A 15,384-nucleotide genomic window follows, 5' to 3' on the forward strand; every position below is an offset into this window, starting at 1 on the left:
AATCTAGAAAGAAAAAAAATAATTGGTGTTTGCTGTTGGACGCTGCCAGAAAATTCTAAGGCGTTGAAATCGGCCCCAATATTGCCCACCCTATCCGCCACGTCCAGCTTTAAACAAATAAATAAAATGCGTTGGGGTTTTCGAATTATTATTTTTTTTGCGGAGAGGGTGCGAGGAGGAGGGTTGTTTTTTTTACGATAAACAAAAACAAAATTCCGGGTTGGGGTTTTTATTTATTGATTTATTTATTTCTACATTTTTATAGGAAGCGAATATTTTGGTTTGTTGTAGGACGCTGCAGGCAATTTTGTTCGGGGTTCAAATTGACTCGCCAAAAAATCCACCACAGCTTCACCACCCCCTGCCACCACCACCACTACCACCCACCACCACCCACCACCCACCACCACCCACCCACCACCACCACCACCACCCCGCGCTTAAAAAAAAAGATGTATTGATTGTCGAATTTTTTTTTTTGGTTTTCACGGAGAGGTTTGCGAGGAATTGTTCGCGAATTTTTTTGGTTTTCCAGCGACCGAAGGAAAAATCGGGAAAAAGTTGTGCCCCGTAAAAAACACATGACAAGAAGAACACATCTCCGTTTTTTTTCGTTTTGTTCCGCCGTTTCAAAAAAAAAATAAGAAAATTTGGATTTGTTGGGGGGGGGAGGGGGGGGGTTGGTTTTTGGCCCAAAAAAGTCCAAAAAAATGTTGTTTGGTTTTTAAAAAATTCTATTGTTTTTGGGGGGGGGGGTTTATTGTTGCAATATCTGTGCCTCTGTGTGTATGTGTGTGTGCGCGTGGTTGCTGGCCACCCATCCCCAAATGTGTTAGCCACCACCGTTCCGGCCTTCATAAAGGCGTTGCTGCTGCTGCTACTCGCTACTAACAGCACTTTGCCCCAGCAGTCTGTGTAAGACAATACGGAGAATCCATCTCTTCGTCTTTGTATGTACGTGTGATCTCGCCTCCCATAGGTCGACTCAGCCGTCAAACGGAGCAACCTGGTGCGGTGTGTCAACATCAGCACCACTGGGAAGACAAAGGCGGCCGGGGCAGACGAGCGTTATATTTGGCCACGCCCTCAACAGCCCGGTTTGCCCTCCGCTAGGGGGGAGGGGGGAGGGGTGTGGGACCTTTGCCTTTGGTGTGGTTTGCAAGCAAACCTCAGCCAGACCCCAAGTTCGATTCCCGATCAGGGCTCACGGCAGGCAGTGGCGAGCGGTGTCAGAACCGGTCCGCGGCCTCCACCCCTAGGTCGACTCAACCTTAAAGTAAAGAGGCTGGAGCCAAAGTACGTGAGCGTGCCGACAACAGCACCAGGGGGAGACAAAGGTGGCTGGGCGTGGTGGGGTTCGCCACGACGACACCACCCACCCACCCACCACCCACCCACCCACCACTCATCGTAGACGCCGTGCCAGAACGCCCTTCATGGGTGCTGCTATTTGTTAGCGGCACTTGCCACGAGGAGCCCTGCGTCGACTACCTAAGGAGACCTTTGTGTGATCGTGTGCGTGTGTACGCGTTCGTGAAGTGTGGTCCGAAAATTCAGGAAACAGGGTTATTATTGTGCAACGTGGCCCAAAAGCCAGGATTTTTGGGGGGTTATTATTATGCACGGTGACCCAAATTACAGGACAAATAGGGTTCATCTTCTTTGGTTCTTTCGGTAAAGTCACGTAGAATGAGAATAAAATAATAAAATAATAAAATAAAACAATAAAATTCTCACGACGTTTCGGCCACAACACAAGTGGCCAACACAAGTGGCCGAAACGTCGTGAGAATTTTATTGTTTTATTTTATTATTTTATTCTCATTCTACGTGACTTTACCGAAATAACCAAGGAACATGAATCCTTGCAGTGACGAAAGCTTTAAATCGAAACAAAGAGGGTTGTTGCTGTTATTATATAGGGGGGCCCAAAAGCCAGGACATATAGGGGTTATTATTGTACACGGTGGCCTAAAATTCAGGATGGCCCAAAGTTCAGGACACATAGGGTTATTATTATTATACAGGGTGGCCCAAAAGTCAGGACACATAGGGGTTGTTATTGTACAGGGTGGCCCAAAAGTCAGGACACATAGGGGTTGTTATTGTACAGGGTGGCTCAAAAGTCAGGTCACATAGGGGTTGTTATTTTACAGGGTGGCCCAAAAGTCAGGACACATAGGGGTTGTTATTGTACAGGGTGGCCCAAATGTCAGGACACATAGGGTTTGTTATTGTACAGGGTGGCCCAAATGTCAGGACACATAGGGGTTGTTATTGTAGAGGGTGGCCCAAAAGTCAGGACACATAGGGGTTGTTATTGTACAGGGTGGCCCAAAAGTCAGGACACATACGGGTTGTTATTGTACAGGGTGGTCCAAAAGTTAGGACACATAGGGGTTGTTATTGTACAGGGTGGCCCAAAAGTCAGGACACATAGGGGTTGTTATTTTACAGGGTGGCCCAAAAGTCAGGACACATAGGGGTTGTTATTGTACAGGGTGGCCCAACAGTCAGGACACATAGGGGTTGTTATTGTACAGGGTGGCCCAAAAGTCAGGACACATAGGGGTTGTTGTTATACAGGGTGGCCCAAAAGTCAGGACACATAGTGGTTGTTATTGTGCAGGGTGGTCCAAAAGTCAGGACACATAGGGGTTGTTATTGTACAGGGTGGCCCAAAAGTCAGGACACATAGGGGTTGTTATTGTACAGGGTGGCCCAAAAGTCAGACACATAGGGGTTGTTATTGTACAGGGTGGCCCAAAAGTTAGGACACATAGGGGTTGTTATTGTACAGGGTGGCCCAAAAGTCAGGACACATAGGGGTTGTTGTTATACAGGGTGGCCCAAAAGTCAGGACACATAGGGGTTATTATTATACAGGGTGGCCCAAAAGTCAGGACACATAGGGGTTGTTATTGTACAGGGTGGCCCAAAAGTCAGGACACATAGGGGTTGTTATTGTACAGGGTGGCCCAAAAGTCAGGACACATTAGGTTGTTATTGTACAGGGTGGCCCAAACGTCAGGACACAGGGTTATTATTATACAGGGTGGCCCAAAAGTCTGAATAAATAGGGTTGTTATTGTACAGGGTGGCCCAAAAGTCAGGACACATAGGGGTTGTTATTGTACAGGGTGGCCCAAAAGTCAGGACACATAGGGGTTGTTTTTGTACAGTGTGGCTCAAAAGTCAGGACACATAGGGGTTGTTATTGTACAGGGTGGCCCAAAAGTCAGGACACATAGGGGTTGTTATTATTTGTGGTGGCCCAAAAGTCAGAACACATAGGATTTTATTTATAAAGTAGACCAAAAAAAAGGAAAAATTGGGTTACATTATACGTGGTAGCACAATATTCAGGACACAAATGGTTATTATAGTACAGCCTGGCCCAAAAGTTGGAAGACATAGCGTTATTATAACCCAGGGTGATCCAAAAGCCAGGACACATAGGTCATTATAATTCGGGGTGGTGACCCAAAAGCCAGGACTCAGAGGGTTATTCTATAGGGAGGCCCAATAATCAGGAAACACGGGGTTATTATGGTACAGCTTGGCCAAAAAGTCAGGCCACATAGCTTTATTATAGTCCATTGTGGCCCAAAAGTCAGAACAAATACAGTTATTATAATACAGGGTGGTCCGGAAATCAGGACACTTCGGGTTATTATTGTATATGGTGGCCCAAAAGTCAGGACACGTAGGATTATTTTACAAAGTGGCCCAAAAGTCAGGATACATAGGGTTGTTATTATAATACAACCTGGCCCAAAAGCCAGGAAACACTTAAAACACATGGTTATTATGATACACATTGGCCCAAAAGTGAGGACACATTTGATTATTATATAAGGTGACCCACAATTCAGGAAACATTGGGTTGTTATAATACGGGGTGGCCCAAAAGCCGGGACATATAGTGTTGTTATTGTGCAGGGTGGCCCAAAAGTCAGAAACACAGGGTTGTGATTGTACGCAGTGGCCAAAAATTCAGGACACTTAGGGATATTATTGTACCGGGTGGCCCAACAGTAAGGAAAACAGGGTCACAATTGTACAAAGTGGCTCAAAAGTGAGGACGCATTGGCTTATTATACAAGGTGGCCAAAATTTGGGATGCATAGGGTTATTCTATAGGGAGGCCCAAAAGTCATTATTGTACAGGGTAGCATAATAGTCAGGACACATAGGGGTTGTTATTGTACAGGGTGGCCCAAAAGTCAGGACACTTTGGGTTATTATTATTATTATTTGTGGTGGCCCAAAAGTCAGAACACATAGGGTTTTTTAAAATATATAAAGTGGACCAAAGGAAAGGAAACAGGGTTACATTATACGTGGTAGCACAACATTCAGGACACATATGGTTATTATAATACAGCCTGGCCCGAAAGTCGGAAGACATAGGGTTTTTATAACCCAGGGTGATCCAAAAGCCAGGACACACAGGTCATTATAATACGGGGTGGTGACCCAAAAGCCAGGACACATAGGGTTAATCTATGGGGAGGTCCAAAAGTCAGGAAAGACAGGGTTATTATTGTACAACATGACCCAAAAGCCAGAACAAATACAGTTATTATTATACAGGGTGGTCGTAACATCAGGACACGTTGGGTTATTATTGTACAGGGTTTGCCCAAAAGTCAGGAACACAGGGTTATTATTGTACAAAGTGGCCCAAAAGTGAGGACGCATTGGCTTATTGTACGAAGTGATCCAAAATTCGGGATACATAGGGTCATTCTATAGGGAGGCGCAAAAGTCATTATTGTACATGGTAGCATAAAAGTCAGGACACGTCGGGTTATTATACAGGGTGGCCCAATAAGTCTCGACACATAGGGTTATGATTCTACAGGGTGGCCCAAAAAAAGTAAGGAAAATTAGCGTCATTATAATACAGCGTGGCCCAAAAGTCAGAACACATATAGGGTTATTATAATGAAGGGGGCCCAAGAGCCAGGACACGTAGGGTTATTGTTGTACGGGTTGGTCAAAAAGTAATGAATCATAGTGTTATTCTATCGGGAGTCCAATAAGTCAGGAAACACAGAGTTACGTTTTATTATTTGTGCAGTGTGGTCCAAAAGTCAGGACACTTAGGGTAAATAGAATACATCGTGGTCCAAAAGTCAAAAGAAATAGGGTCATTAAAATACAGGTTGGTCTAAAATTCAGAACACGTAGGGGTTATTCTATAGGGAGGCCCAAAAGCCAGGACAATTCGGGTTATTATTGGATATGGTGGCCCAAAAGTCAGGACATATTGGAATATTCTGTAGGGTCGCCCATAATAAAGGAAACGTAGGTTTATTATGCAGGGTGGCCCAAAAGTCAGAAAGCATATGGTTATAGAATACACGTGGCAGCACAAAATTCAGGACATAAGGTTATTATAATACAGCCTGGCCCAAAAGTCAGAAGACAAAGCACTATTATAACCCAGGGTGATCCAAAAGCAAGGACCCATAGGGTTATTATCGTACAGGGTGGCCCAAAAGCGAGGACACATAGGGTTATTATACAGGGTGACCCAAAATTCAGAATACATAGGGTTGTAATAATACGGGGTGGCCCAAAAGTCAGGACACGTAGGTTTATTCTACAGTGTGCCCCAAAAGGCAGGAAACACAGGGTTATTATTGAACACAGTGGCCCAAAAGTCAGGACACTAAGTGTTATTATATATTATTGGTTATTTCAGTAAATACAAAGGGTTATTATTGAATAGGGTGGCTTGAAAGTCATTATTGTACAGGGTGGCGTAAAAATCAGGACACAGCGTTATTTTACAGGGTCCCCAATAGATATGGACACATAGGGTTATTATTGTACTGGGTGGCCCAAAAGGAACGATACATAGCCTTAGTTTAATAAAGCATGGCGCAAAAGTCAGAATAAATAGGTTTACTATAATAAGGGTGTCCCAAAAACCAGGAAAAATAGGGTTATTTTTGTACAGGTTTGTCTCAAAAGTCAGTAAATATAGGGTTATTTAATATGAGGTAGCACAAAATTCTGGAAAAATAGGGTTATTAAAATACAGCCAGGCCCTAAAGTCGAAAGACATAGCATTATTATAACCCAGGATGATCGAAAAGCCAGCATAAATAGGGTTATTATTTTACAGGGATGGCCCAAACGTCAGGAACCACGGCATTATTGTTGTACACAGTGGCCCAAAAGTTTGAACACATTGTGTTATTATACAAGGTGACCGAAAATTCACGAAAATTTTAGTTATTATAATACGGGGTGGCCTATATGTAGGTTTATTCAACAGAGTGGCCCAAAAGTCTGGACAAATAGGGTCTTCGTAATACATGGTGGCCACAAAGCCCGGATTAAAACGGTTACTATTGTACAGATTGAGCCCAAAATGAGGAAAGATCGAGTTATGGTTGTATAGGGTTGCCCAAAAGTCAGGACACGTAGGGTTATTATTTTACAGAGTGCTCCAAAAGTCAGGGCACATAGGGTAATTATTGTACAGGGTGGCCAAAATATCACAACACATACGGTTATCATTATACAGGGTGGCCCAAAACTGAGAATTCAAAGTGTCATTATAATACAGCGTGGCCCAAAAGTCAGAACAAATCGCGTCATTATAATACAGGGTGGCCCAAAAGACAGGACATATAGGGTTATTATTGTATAGGTTGGTTCAAAAGTCAAGACATTTAGGGTTATTCTATAGGGAGGCCCAAAAGTCAGGAAACAGAGGGTTAATATTTAACAGGGTGGCCCAAAATTCAGAACAAATAGGGTTATTTTAATACAGGGTGGTCCAAAAATCAGGACATTTCGGGTTATTATTGTAAATGGTGGCCCAAAATTCAGGACACATGGGTTTTTATTGTATAGTGTCACCCACAAGTCAGGACACATAGGGGTATTATTGTACAGGGTGGCTCAAAAGTCATTATTGTACAGGGTGGCCCATAAGTCTGGACACATCGGGTAGGTTGGACCAAAAGTCAGGATACATGGGGTTATTATAATACAGGGTGGCCCAAAAAATCTGGACATATAGGGTTATTATTATACAGGGTGGCCCAATAGTCAGGAACACAGAATTATTATTGTACAGAGTGGCCCAAAACTGAGGAAACACAGCGTCATTATAATACAGCATGGCCCAAAAGTCAGAACAAATAGCGTTATTATCGTATAAGTTGGTCTGAAAGTCAAGACACGTAGGGTTATTCCATAGGGAGGCCCAAATGTCAGGAAACACAGCGTCATTATAATACAGCATGGCACAAAATTCAGAACAAATAGCGTTATTATCGTATAAGTTGGTCTGAAAGTCAAGACACGTAGGGTTATTCCATAGGGAGGCCCAAATGTCAGGAAACACAGCGTCATTATAATACAGCGTGGTCCAAAAGCAGGACACATAGGGTTATTATTTTTCAGGGTGGAGCTAATAATCAGGAGACATGGGGCTATTGTTGCACAGAGTGGCCCAAAGTTGAGGAAATTTAGCATTATTATAATACAGTGTGGCCTAAAAGTAAGAAAAAATAGGGTTATTATCGTACAGGGTGGCCCAAAAGTCATGACACATTGTGTTATTATAGTACAGGGTGGCTCAAAAATCAGGACACGCAGGGATATTATTGTACGCAGTTGCACAAAAGTCAGGACACATTGGGTTATGATAACACAGGGTGGCTCACAAGTCAGGACATATATGGTTATTATTGTCTAGGGTGTCCCAAAATTAAGCACACATAAGGTTGTTATTGTACACAGTGGCCTAAACACGAAACATAGGGTTATTCTGCATGGTGACCCACAATTCAGAACACACAGGGTTATTATGATACAGGGTGGTCCAAATGCAAGATACATAGGGTTATTATACACGTTTCCCCAAAACGTATCACACATAGGGTTATTATAATACAGGGTGGCCCAAAAGTCAGGATACACGTGATTATTATAACACAGAGTGGCTCAAAAGTCAGGACGCATAGGGTTGTTATTATTATACAGGGTGGCCCAAAGGTCCGGACACATAGGCTTGTTCAATTTATTGGAACACAGGCATTAAACATTCTAATTGCGTATTCTTTAAGTTAACAGTTTATCGTCTAATTATCATAATTTATATATATATTTTATATTCTTCTTCTCATCGCTGATGGGGTCACCTTAATTCGGTGCCTTTACAAATAAGAATTGTCATGAACTTTGGAAGATGTACACCGTGCAACTTTTTGTTGTTGTTGTATTAACAACAACAAAAAGCCCTAAATAAATCACGAAAGATAAGTCGTGCATAGCTCGCTCATGTCGATGACGGAAGCGAACTCGAACATCTGTCAAACTAATAATAGGGTTTTTCCCATTTTTTTTTGGAAACAAAATTGAAACCTCTTCACGAGGAATCATGCGTGCATTAACCACAATACTTCCTTGGAAAAAGGTTTCAATTTTGTTGCCGGGAAAAAAAGGGGAAAAACCCCTATTGTTATCATTTTGGTAACTGGCAAAGGAGGTCTAATGATTTGGATGCTTACCCCGAGCCCTAATTACTTTCATAATAAAGGTTTTTGGGTTAGATCGCGTTTATTTATAAATGTGTCGTAACCCTCCACCACCCGACACGGACAATCAGCAAAAAAAAAAGTGTCACGTTGACAAAAGACAAATAATTCACTACGTGACACTTTTTTTTTGCTGATTGGCCGTGTCGGGTGGTGGAGGGTTACAACACATTTATAAATAAACGCGATCTAACCCAAAAACCTTTATTATGAATAATATTGGTCGCGAAAGCCTACGTGTTAAACCCTCATTACTTTGATAGTGGCATTGTCTTTGAGCTGTGTGACGCCTTTTGGCGTCCTCTGGTCTAGCACCAATTGAGACGAGGCTCAAAAGAAAGCCGTCCCTTGGTGTGGACCAATCAGTTTTAAGGACAATGCATCATCATATATTATCATAGTGTGTTTTTTGTTTGCATTTTGACTGCAGGTATTGTGGGTTAATGCAGTAAAACATGAATCCTCGTAAAAAGGTTTCAGTTATGTTGCCAGAAAAAAGGGGGAAAACCACCCTATTATTATTATTATTATCATTATATTTTGGTACTGGCAAAGGAGGTCTAATGATCTGTCAAACTAAACGGAATAACCCCGCGTGATTTGACCAAATGGTGCACGCAATCACCCAGGCGCGGGCAAAGTGCGGCCCCCCGGGCAGTATACGGCCCGTTGGGCTTTTTAATCCGGCCCGTCGAACTTGTCCAAGTATTATTATTATTATTAAATTAAATTTTACCTTTCTCCTGCAATGCCCCCATTTCCCCCATTAGATGGCGCACTTTGAGCGGGAGTCACGACGCGTGTTTTTGTATCGTTCACGTTCGTGCAATTCGTTAAATTGCCTCGCAAGTAAACGCTTTGCTACCTGTTAAAAGGCCAAATCCTTTCGAGTAATGATTTTTAACACGTCATTTATATTTTAAGCTCACACAAATCACTCCATCCATCTGGTTCCTGGCCCCGGCCCCTCTGTCAAATTTTAGAACCCGTTGTTGGCCTGCGAGTCCTAAAATTTGCACCCGACCCCTGCAATAACCCCACATTCCGACGACTCTTGTGCCACCGGCCGATTGACTGCGGCAAATTTCCCGACCGGTCCCGGGCCTCCCCTCGCTCAAACCTCAGCCTAAAAACGGGGAGATGGGGCCGGCCGGTCGTGGTTCCCGGCCACCTCCTTCCGCCTAGTGTGTGCCCCCACCTGGCCCGGCCTTCATAGGCTCCGCTCGTTAACGGCACTCGCCACCCAAGCGGTGGTGTAGCGGTTAGCGCTACTCTGCGCTACGAACCCGGCGACCCGGGTTCGATTCCCGCTTTACGGCCAACACCGTCCAGTGACGATTATCTGAACCGGTCCCGGGCCTCCCCTAGGTCGACTCAGCCTCAAATGAGTACCTGGTGCGGTGTGTAAACATTGCCACTGGGGAGACAAAGGCGGTCCGGCGTGGTGCTGGCCACCCACCCCCTCGTGCACCGTTCCGGCCTTCATAGGTGCTCGCTAACAGCACTTGCCCCAACAGTCTGTCAAGGCTATACGGGGGATCTTTGTCTTTGTGTGTATGTGTGTGCGTGTTTATTGAGTGGTGGTGTAGCGGTTAGCGCTATGCTGCGCTACGAACCCGGCGACCCGGGTTCGTTTCCCCGCTCACTGCCAACACCGTTGACGATTATTTGAACCGGTCCTGGGCCTTCCCTAGGTCGACTCGGCCTCAAACGAGTAACAGGTGTAGCGGTGTGTAGTGAACATCGCCACTGGGGAGACAAAGGCGGGCGGGCGTGGTGCTGGTAGCCACCCACCCCTCTCGTGTGCCACAGAGCCAGTAGCCTTCACAGCACTTGCCTCTACAGCCTGTTAGAGGCTACACGGGGGAGCTTTGTCTGTGTCTACCTTCACAGGTGCTACTCGTTACTCACAGCACTTGCCCCTACAGTCTGTCAGAGGCTACACGGGGGACCTTTGTCTGTGTCTACCTTCACAGGTGCTGCTGCTACTCGCTACTCACAGCACTTGCCCCTACAGCCTGTTAGAGGCTACACGGGGGACCTTTGTCTGTGTCTACCTTCACAGGTGCTACTCGCTACTCACAGCACTTGCCCCTACAGCCTGTTAGAGGCTACACGGGGGACCTTTGTCTGTGTCTACCTTCACAGGTGCTACTCGCTACTCACAGCACTTGCCCCTAGAGTCTGTCAGAGGCTACACGGGTGGACCTTTGTCTTTTGTTCGTGTGTTTATTGACCTTCGTTCGCATCGAAACGTCGCCCATGCATGCTCATCGGAGGTGCTATGTAAGTGTTGCGCTGGAGGTTTGTAACGATGGACGCCGTTGGCGTGTGCGCAGCTGTGACCGCTCGATGTGAATGTCCACTAACTGGTGGCCACGTGAGTCGAGGAAAGTTGAATTTGAGGTCTGAAGTTTGGCGAATGACGACTGGACGATCCGATGGCTGCCACTCACAGACACCAACCATCAGCATCATCACCTCCAACATCATCATCATCATCATCGTCGTCGCTTTCATCATCTCCATCATCACCACCACCATCATCGCCTCCATCATCATCACCGCCCATCATTACCACTACCTCCATCATCATCATTATCATCATCATTACCTCCATAACCACCTCCGTCGTCAATGATATTACCAGCCGTTCCATGTCCATCACTACCATTATCACCATCAACACTAAACTGTGGTTACCCACCAATAACCTTGATGTCTCTGTGTGAGTCCATGGGTCTCTGTGTGAGTGTAAGGGTCTCGGTGTGAGTCTACGGGTCTCTGTGTGAGTCTGTGGGTCTCTGTGTGAGTCTATGGGTCTTTGTGTGAGGCTATGGGTCTCTGTGTGAGTCTATGAGTCTCCATGTGAGTCTATGGGTCTCTGTGTGAATGTATGGGTCCTTCTGTGAGGTTATGGGTCTCTGTGTTAGTCTATGAGTCTCCATGTGAGTCTATGGATCTTTGTGTGAGTCTATGGGTCTCTGTGTGATTCTATGGGTCTCTGTGTGAGTCTATGGGTCTCTGTGTGAGTCTATGGGTCTCCATGTGAGTCTGTGGGTCTCTGTGTGAGTCTATGGGTCTCTGTGCGAGTCTATGGCTCTCTGTGTGAGTCTATGGTTCTCTGATTGAGTCTATGGGTCTCCGTGTGAGTCTATGGATCTTTGTGTGAGGCTATGGGTCTCTGTGTGAGTCTATGAGTCTCCATGTGAGTCTATGGGTCTCTGTGTGAGTGTATGGGTCCTTCTGTAAGGTCATGGGTCTCTGTGTGAGTCTATGAGTCTCCATGTGAGTCTATGGGTCTTTGTGTGAGTCTATGGGTCTCTGTGTGAGTCTATGAGTCTCCATGTGAGTCTATGGGTCTCTGTGTGAGTCTCCATGTGAGTCTATGGGTCTCTGTGTGAGTCTATGAGTCTCCATGTGAGTCTATGGGTCTTCGTGTGAGTCGATGGGTCTCTGTGTGGGTCCGTGAGTCTCCATGTGAGTCTATGGGTCTCTGTGTGAATCTATGGGTCTCTGTGTGAGTATATGGGTCTCTGTGTGAGTCTGTGAGTCTCCATGTGAGTCTATGGGTCTCTGCGTGAGTCTATGGGTCTCTTTGTGAGTTTATGAGTCTCTATATGAGTCGATCGGTCTCTGTGTGAGTCTATGGGTCTTTGTGTGAGTCTATGAGTCTCTATATGAGTCGATCGGTCTCTGTGTGAGTCTATGGGTCTTTGTGTGAGTCTATGGGTCTCTGTGTGAGTCTATTAGTCTCCATGTGAGTCTATGGGTCTCTGTGTGAGCCTATGGGTCTCTGTGTGAGTCTATGATTCTCCGTGTGAGTCTATGGGTCTCTGTGTGAGTCTATGGGTCTCTGTGTGAGTCTATGGTTATCTGTGTGAGTCTATGGGTCTCAGTGTGAGTCTATGGGTTTCCGTTTGAGTCTATGGGTCTCTGTGTGAGTCTATGGGTCTCTGCACGAGTCTCTGGATCTATGTGCGAGTCAATGGGTCTCTATGTGAGTCTATGGTCTCTGTGTAAGTCTACGAGTCTCTGCGTGAGTCTATGGTTCTCCGCGTGAGTCTATGGGTCTCTCTGCGTGAGTCTATGGGGCCTCTATGTAAGTTGTGCGCTCTCATTTTCTCCGATAAGGCACATTGTAATCCCACCGGGAGCGTGAGAGAGGCACACACACACACAGACCCAGGGTTGGAACACCAGCCTCTGTGCTCCGTTGAATCCGATGCATCCTCCTGGGCACACGTTCACTCCCTGTCACTGACTATGCCCTCGTTAGTGACAAGGGGCCTCTCTGTCCACCCTGTCCCCTAGGTCGACTCAGCCTCAAGTGAGCACTTGGTGCGGTGTGCAGAAGTGAACATCGCCACTGGGGAGACAAAGGCGGCCGGGCGTGGTGCTGGTAGCCACCCACCCCCTCGTGTGCCGTGCCGGCCTTCATAGGTGCTGCTCGTTAACAGCACTTGCCCCTGCAGTCTGTTAATGCTATAGGGGGGATCTTTGTCTTTGTATACGTTTGTATACACGTGCACAATGTATGTATACACGTGTGTGTGTGTGTACACACACACGCGTGTATGTACACGTTTGTGTGTGTGTACACGTGTGTGTGTGTGTACACGTGTGTGTATATATGTATACGTTTGTGTACACGTGTGTGTGTGTACACATACAAGTGTGTGTACAAAATGTGTATAGTGTGCACACGTGTATGTGTGTGTGTACACGTGTGTGTGCGTACACACGGATGTGGATGTATGTGCACGTGTGTGTACACATGTGTGTGTGTACACGTGTGTGTGTATATGTATGTGCACATGTGTGTACACGTGTGTGTGTGTACACGTGTGTGTGTACACGTATGTGTGTGTACACGTGTGTGTGTACACGTGTGTGTGTACACGTGTGTGTGTGTACACGTGTGTGTGTGTGTGTATGTTTGTGTGTCAGTTAATCACACGCTCTGGCATTTAACAAACGTAATGAATGAATTTAAACACTCCAGGGCCGATGTGTTTTTGTTTGCGATGAATCCTTCCTTTTGCAGGTGAGTCCTTCATTTCTGGTCGGTCAAGCAAAATAAATCGTTAAATAATAATAAAAGAATAAGCACAACCCCAAAAACCGAACCAAAATCGATCACAACAACAATAACAACAACACACGTAAACAAGCCTAACAAAACAGCAACAACATCATCATCATCATCATTATTGTTTAAAACAATTTAAATAGTCTCCAAACAACGTCAACTTCACAAAAATAAAATTAATCAACAGAAAAATATTCCATCGTTTCAAACAAGGGAGACGGAGGAGCGGAAGGAAGCAACTGATGTGGGGATAGAGGAGCCCCCCGAAAAAAAAAACGAAAAATATTAAAAGCAATAAAATGTTTTAAAATAAGATACAAAAATATAATAATAATAAAAAACTGACAAAAAAAATAAATCCGTACGGAAGGTAACGAAAGAAGGAACGGAATGGGTAGGTTAGGTTAGGTGGGTAGGTAGGTGGTTGGGTAGGTGGGTAGGTGGGTGGGTGGGTAGGTGGGTAGGTAGGTAGGTGGGTGGGTAGGTGGGTGGGTAGGTGGGTAGGTGAGTGAGTGAGTGAGCCATCAAGCCTTGAAGGAAGAGAGACGTTGTTTATCTTACCTCCTTTTTTACACACTTTTTTCCCCGGCTTTCGAGCACATTCCTTGGATATTCGTTTGACTGCAAAAATGAATAAAATACTAGGGAGTGATAACATAGGCTCGCAGACCGTGGGGAAAAGGGGTGGTCGCCCCAAAAAACAAACAAAAAAAATGTCGTAATAAAAATTTAAATTATAATAATCTTAAATCTTAGCGCGGGACGGGAGGGGGGGGGGAGGGTAAAACAACGTGGGTAACGTGGGAGCCGGCAGCACATGCGAGGGGTGGATTGTGACGACGGCCATTGTGACGACGACGATGACGACGACGATGACGACAAAGCGTTGCATCAAACCACACAACAGCAACAACAACAACAACAGCAGCAGCAGCAGCAGCTGCAGCTGCCACCACCACCAAAAGACGATCAGGCAAGCAGCAACCGCCCACAACTCAACACGTTATCGTCCGATTCGCGACCACCCCCATCCGCCCCCTACAATGTGGTGTTTATAGAGATTTCAGGAAGGGCCGTCGGATCCGTATGGTTTAGTCCACCTTCTCGCACGGGGAAATTGAGTTTCCAGGCCCCGTAACGTTCATATGCGGGCACAGAAGGAGTAATGTGTCTAAATTTTTTATTTAAAAGCTTTCGTGACTGCAGTGATTCATACGCTTGGTTCTTTCGGCGAAGCCTAATTGTCTTGCGTTTCTCTCCACCGTGATGGGACTTTGTGGCACGAACGTTGACGATTTATGATGGGCACGAGGTGACCAAAAACGGCCTGGAGCGGTTTGTAATAAAGTAGGGCGCTGATAATGGGTTGACAGGTTTGCACTATACACTACACACTACTATAAACTACACAATACACTACACTATATACTAAACTATAAACTACACTATACACTGCACTATACACTACACTATACACTATTCTACACACTACTATACACTATACTATACACTACACTATACACTACACTATACACTACACTATACACTACTATACACTACATTATTATACACTACAGGATACACTACACTATACACTACACTATACACTACACTATGCACGACACTATACACTACTATACACTACACTATACACTGCACTATACACTACTATACACTACACTATACACTAGACTATACACTACACTATACACTACTATACACTAC

The 15,384-nt window shown here is 45.2% G+C and overlaps 1 protein-coding gene across 7 annotated transcripts in view; it reads right to left on the reverse strand.

Moving 5' to 3' along the window:
• LOC116956793 (neuroligin-3-like) overlaps positions 1 to 15,384 on the reverse strand; it is a 188,587-nt gene that overhangs the window by 145,767 nt on the left and 27,436 nt on the right. For 3 of the 7 annotated variants that reach the window (XM_076054711.1, XM_076054709.1, XM_076054708.1), the window contains exon 2: positions 14,221 to 14,280. The exons of the other annotated variants lie outside the window; for them this stretch is intronic. In XM_076054711.1, the coding sequence (XP_075910826.1) occupies positions 14,221 to 14,280 (60 nt within the window). The remainder of the gene's footprint in view (positions 1 to 14,220; positions 14,281 to 15,384) is intronic. 7 annotated transcript variants of the gene reach the window in all.

Source organism: Petromyzon marinus, chromosome 67, assembly GCF_048934315.1.
Source record: "Petromyzon marinus isolate PM22_M1 ecotype Great Lakes invasive population chromosome 67, UKy_Petmar_22M1.pri1.0, whole genome shotgun sequence".
Taxonomy (NCBI): domain Eukaryota; kingdom Metazoa; phylum Chordata; class Hyperoartia; order Petromyzontiformes; family Petromyzontidae; genus Petromyzon; species Petromyzon marinus.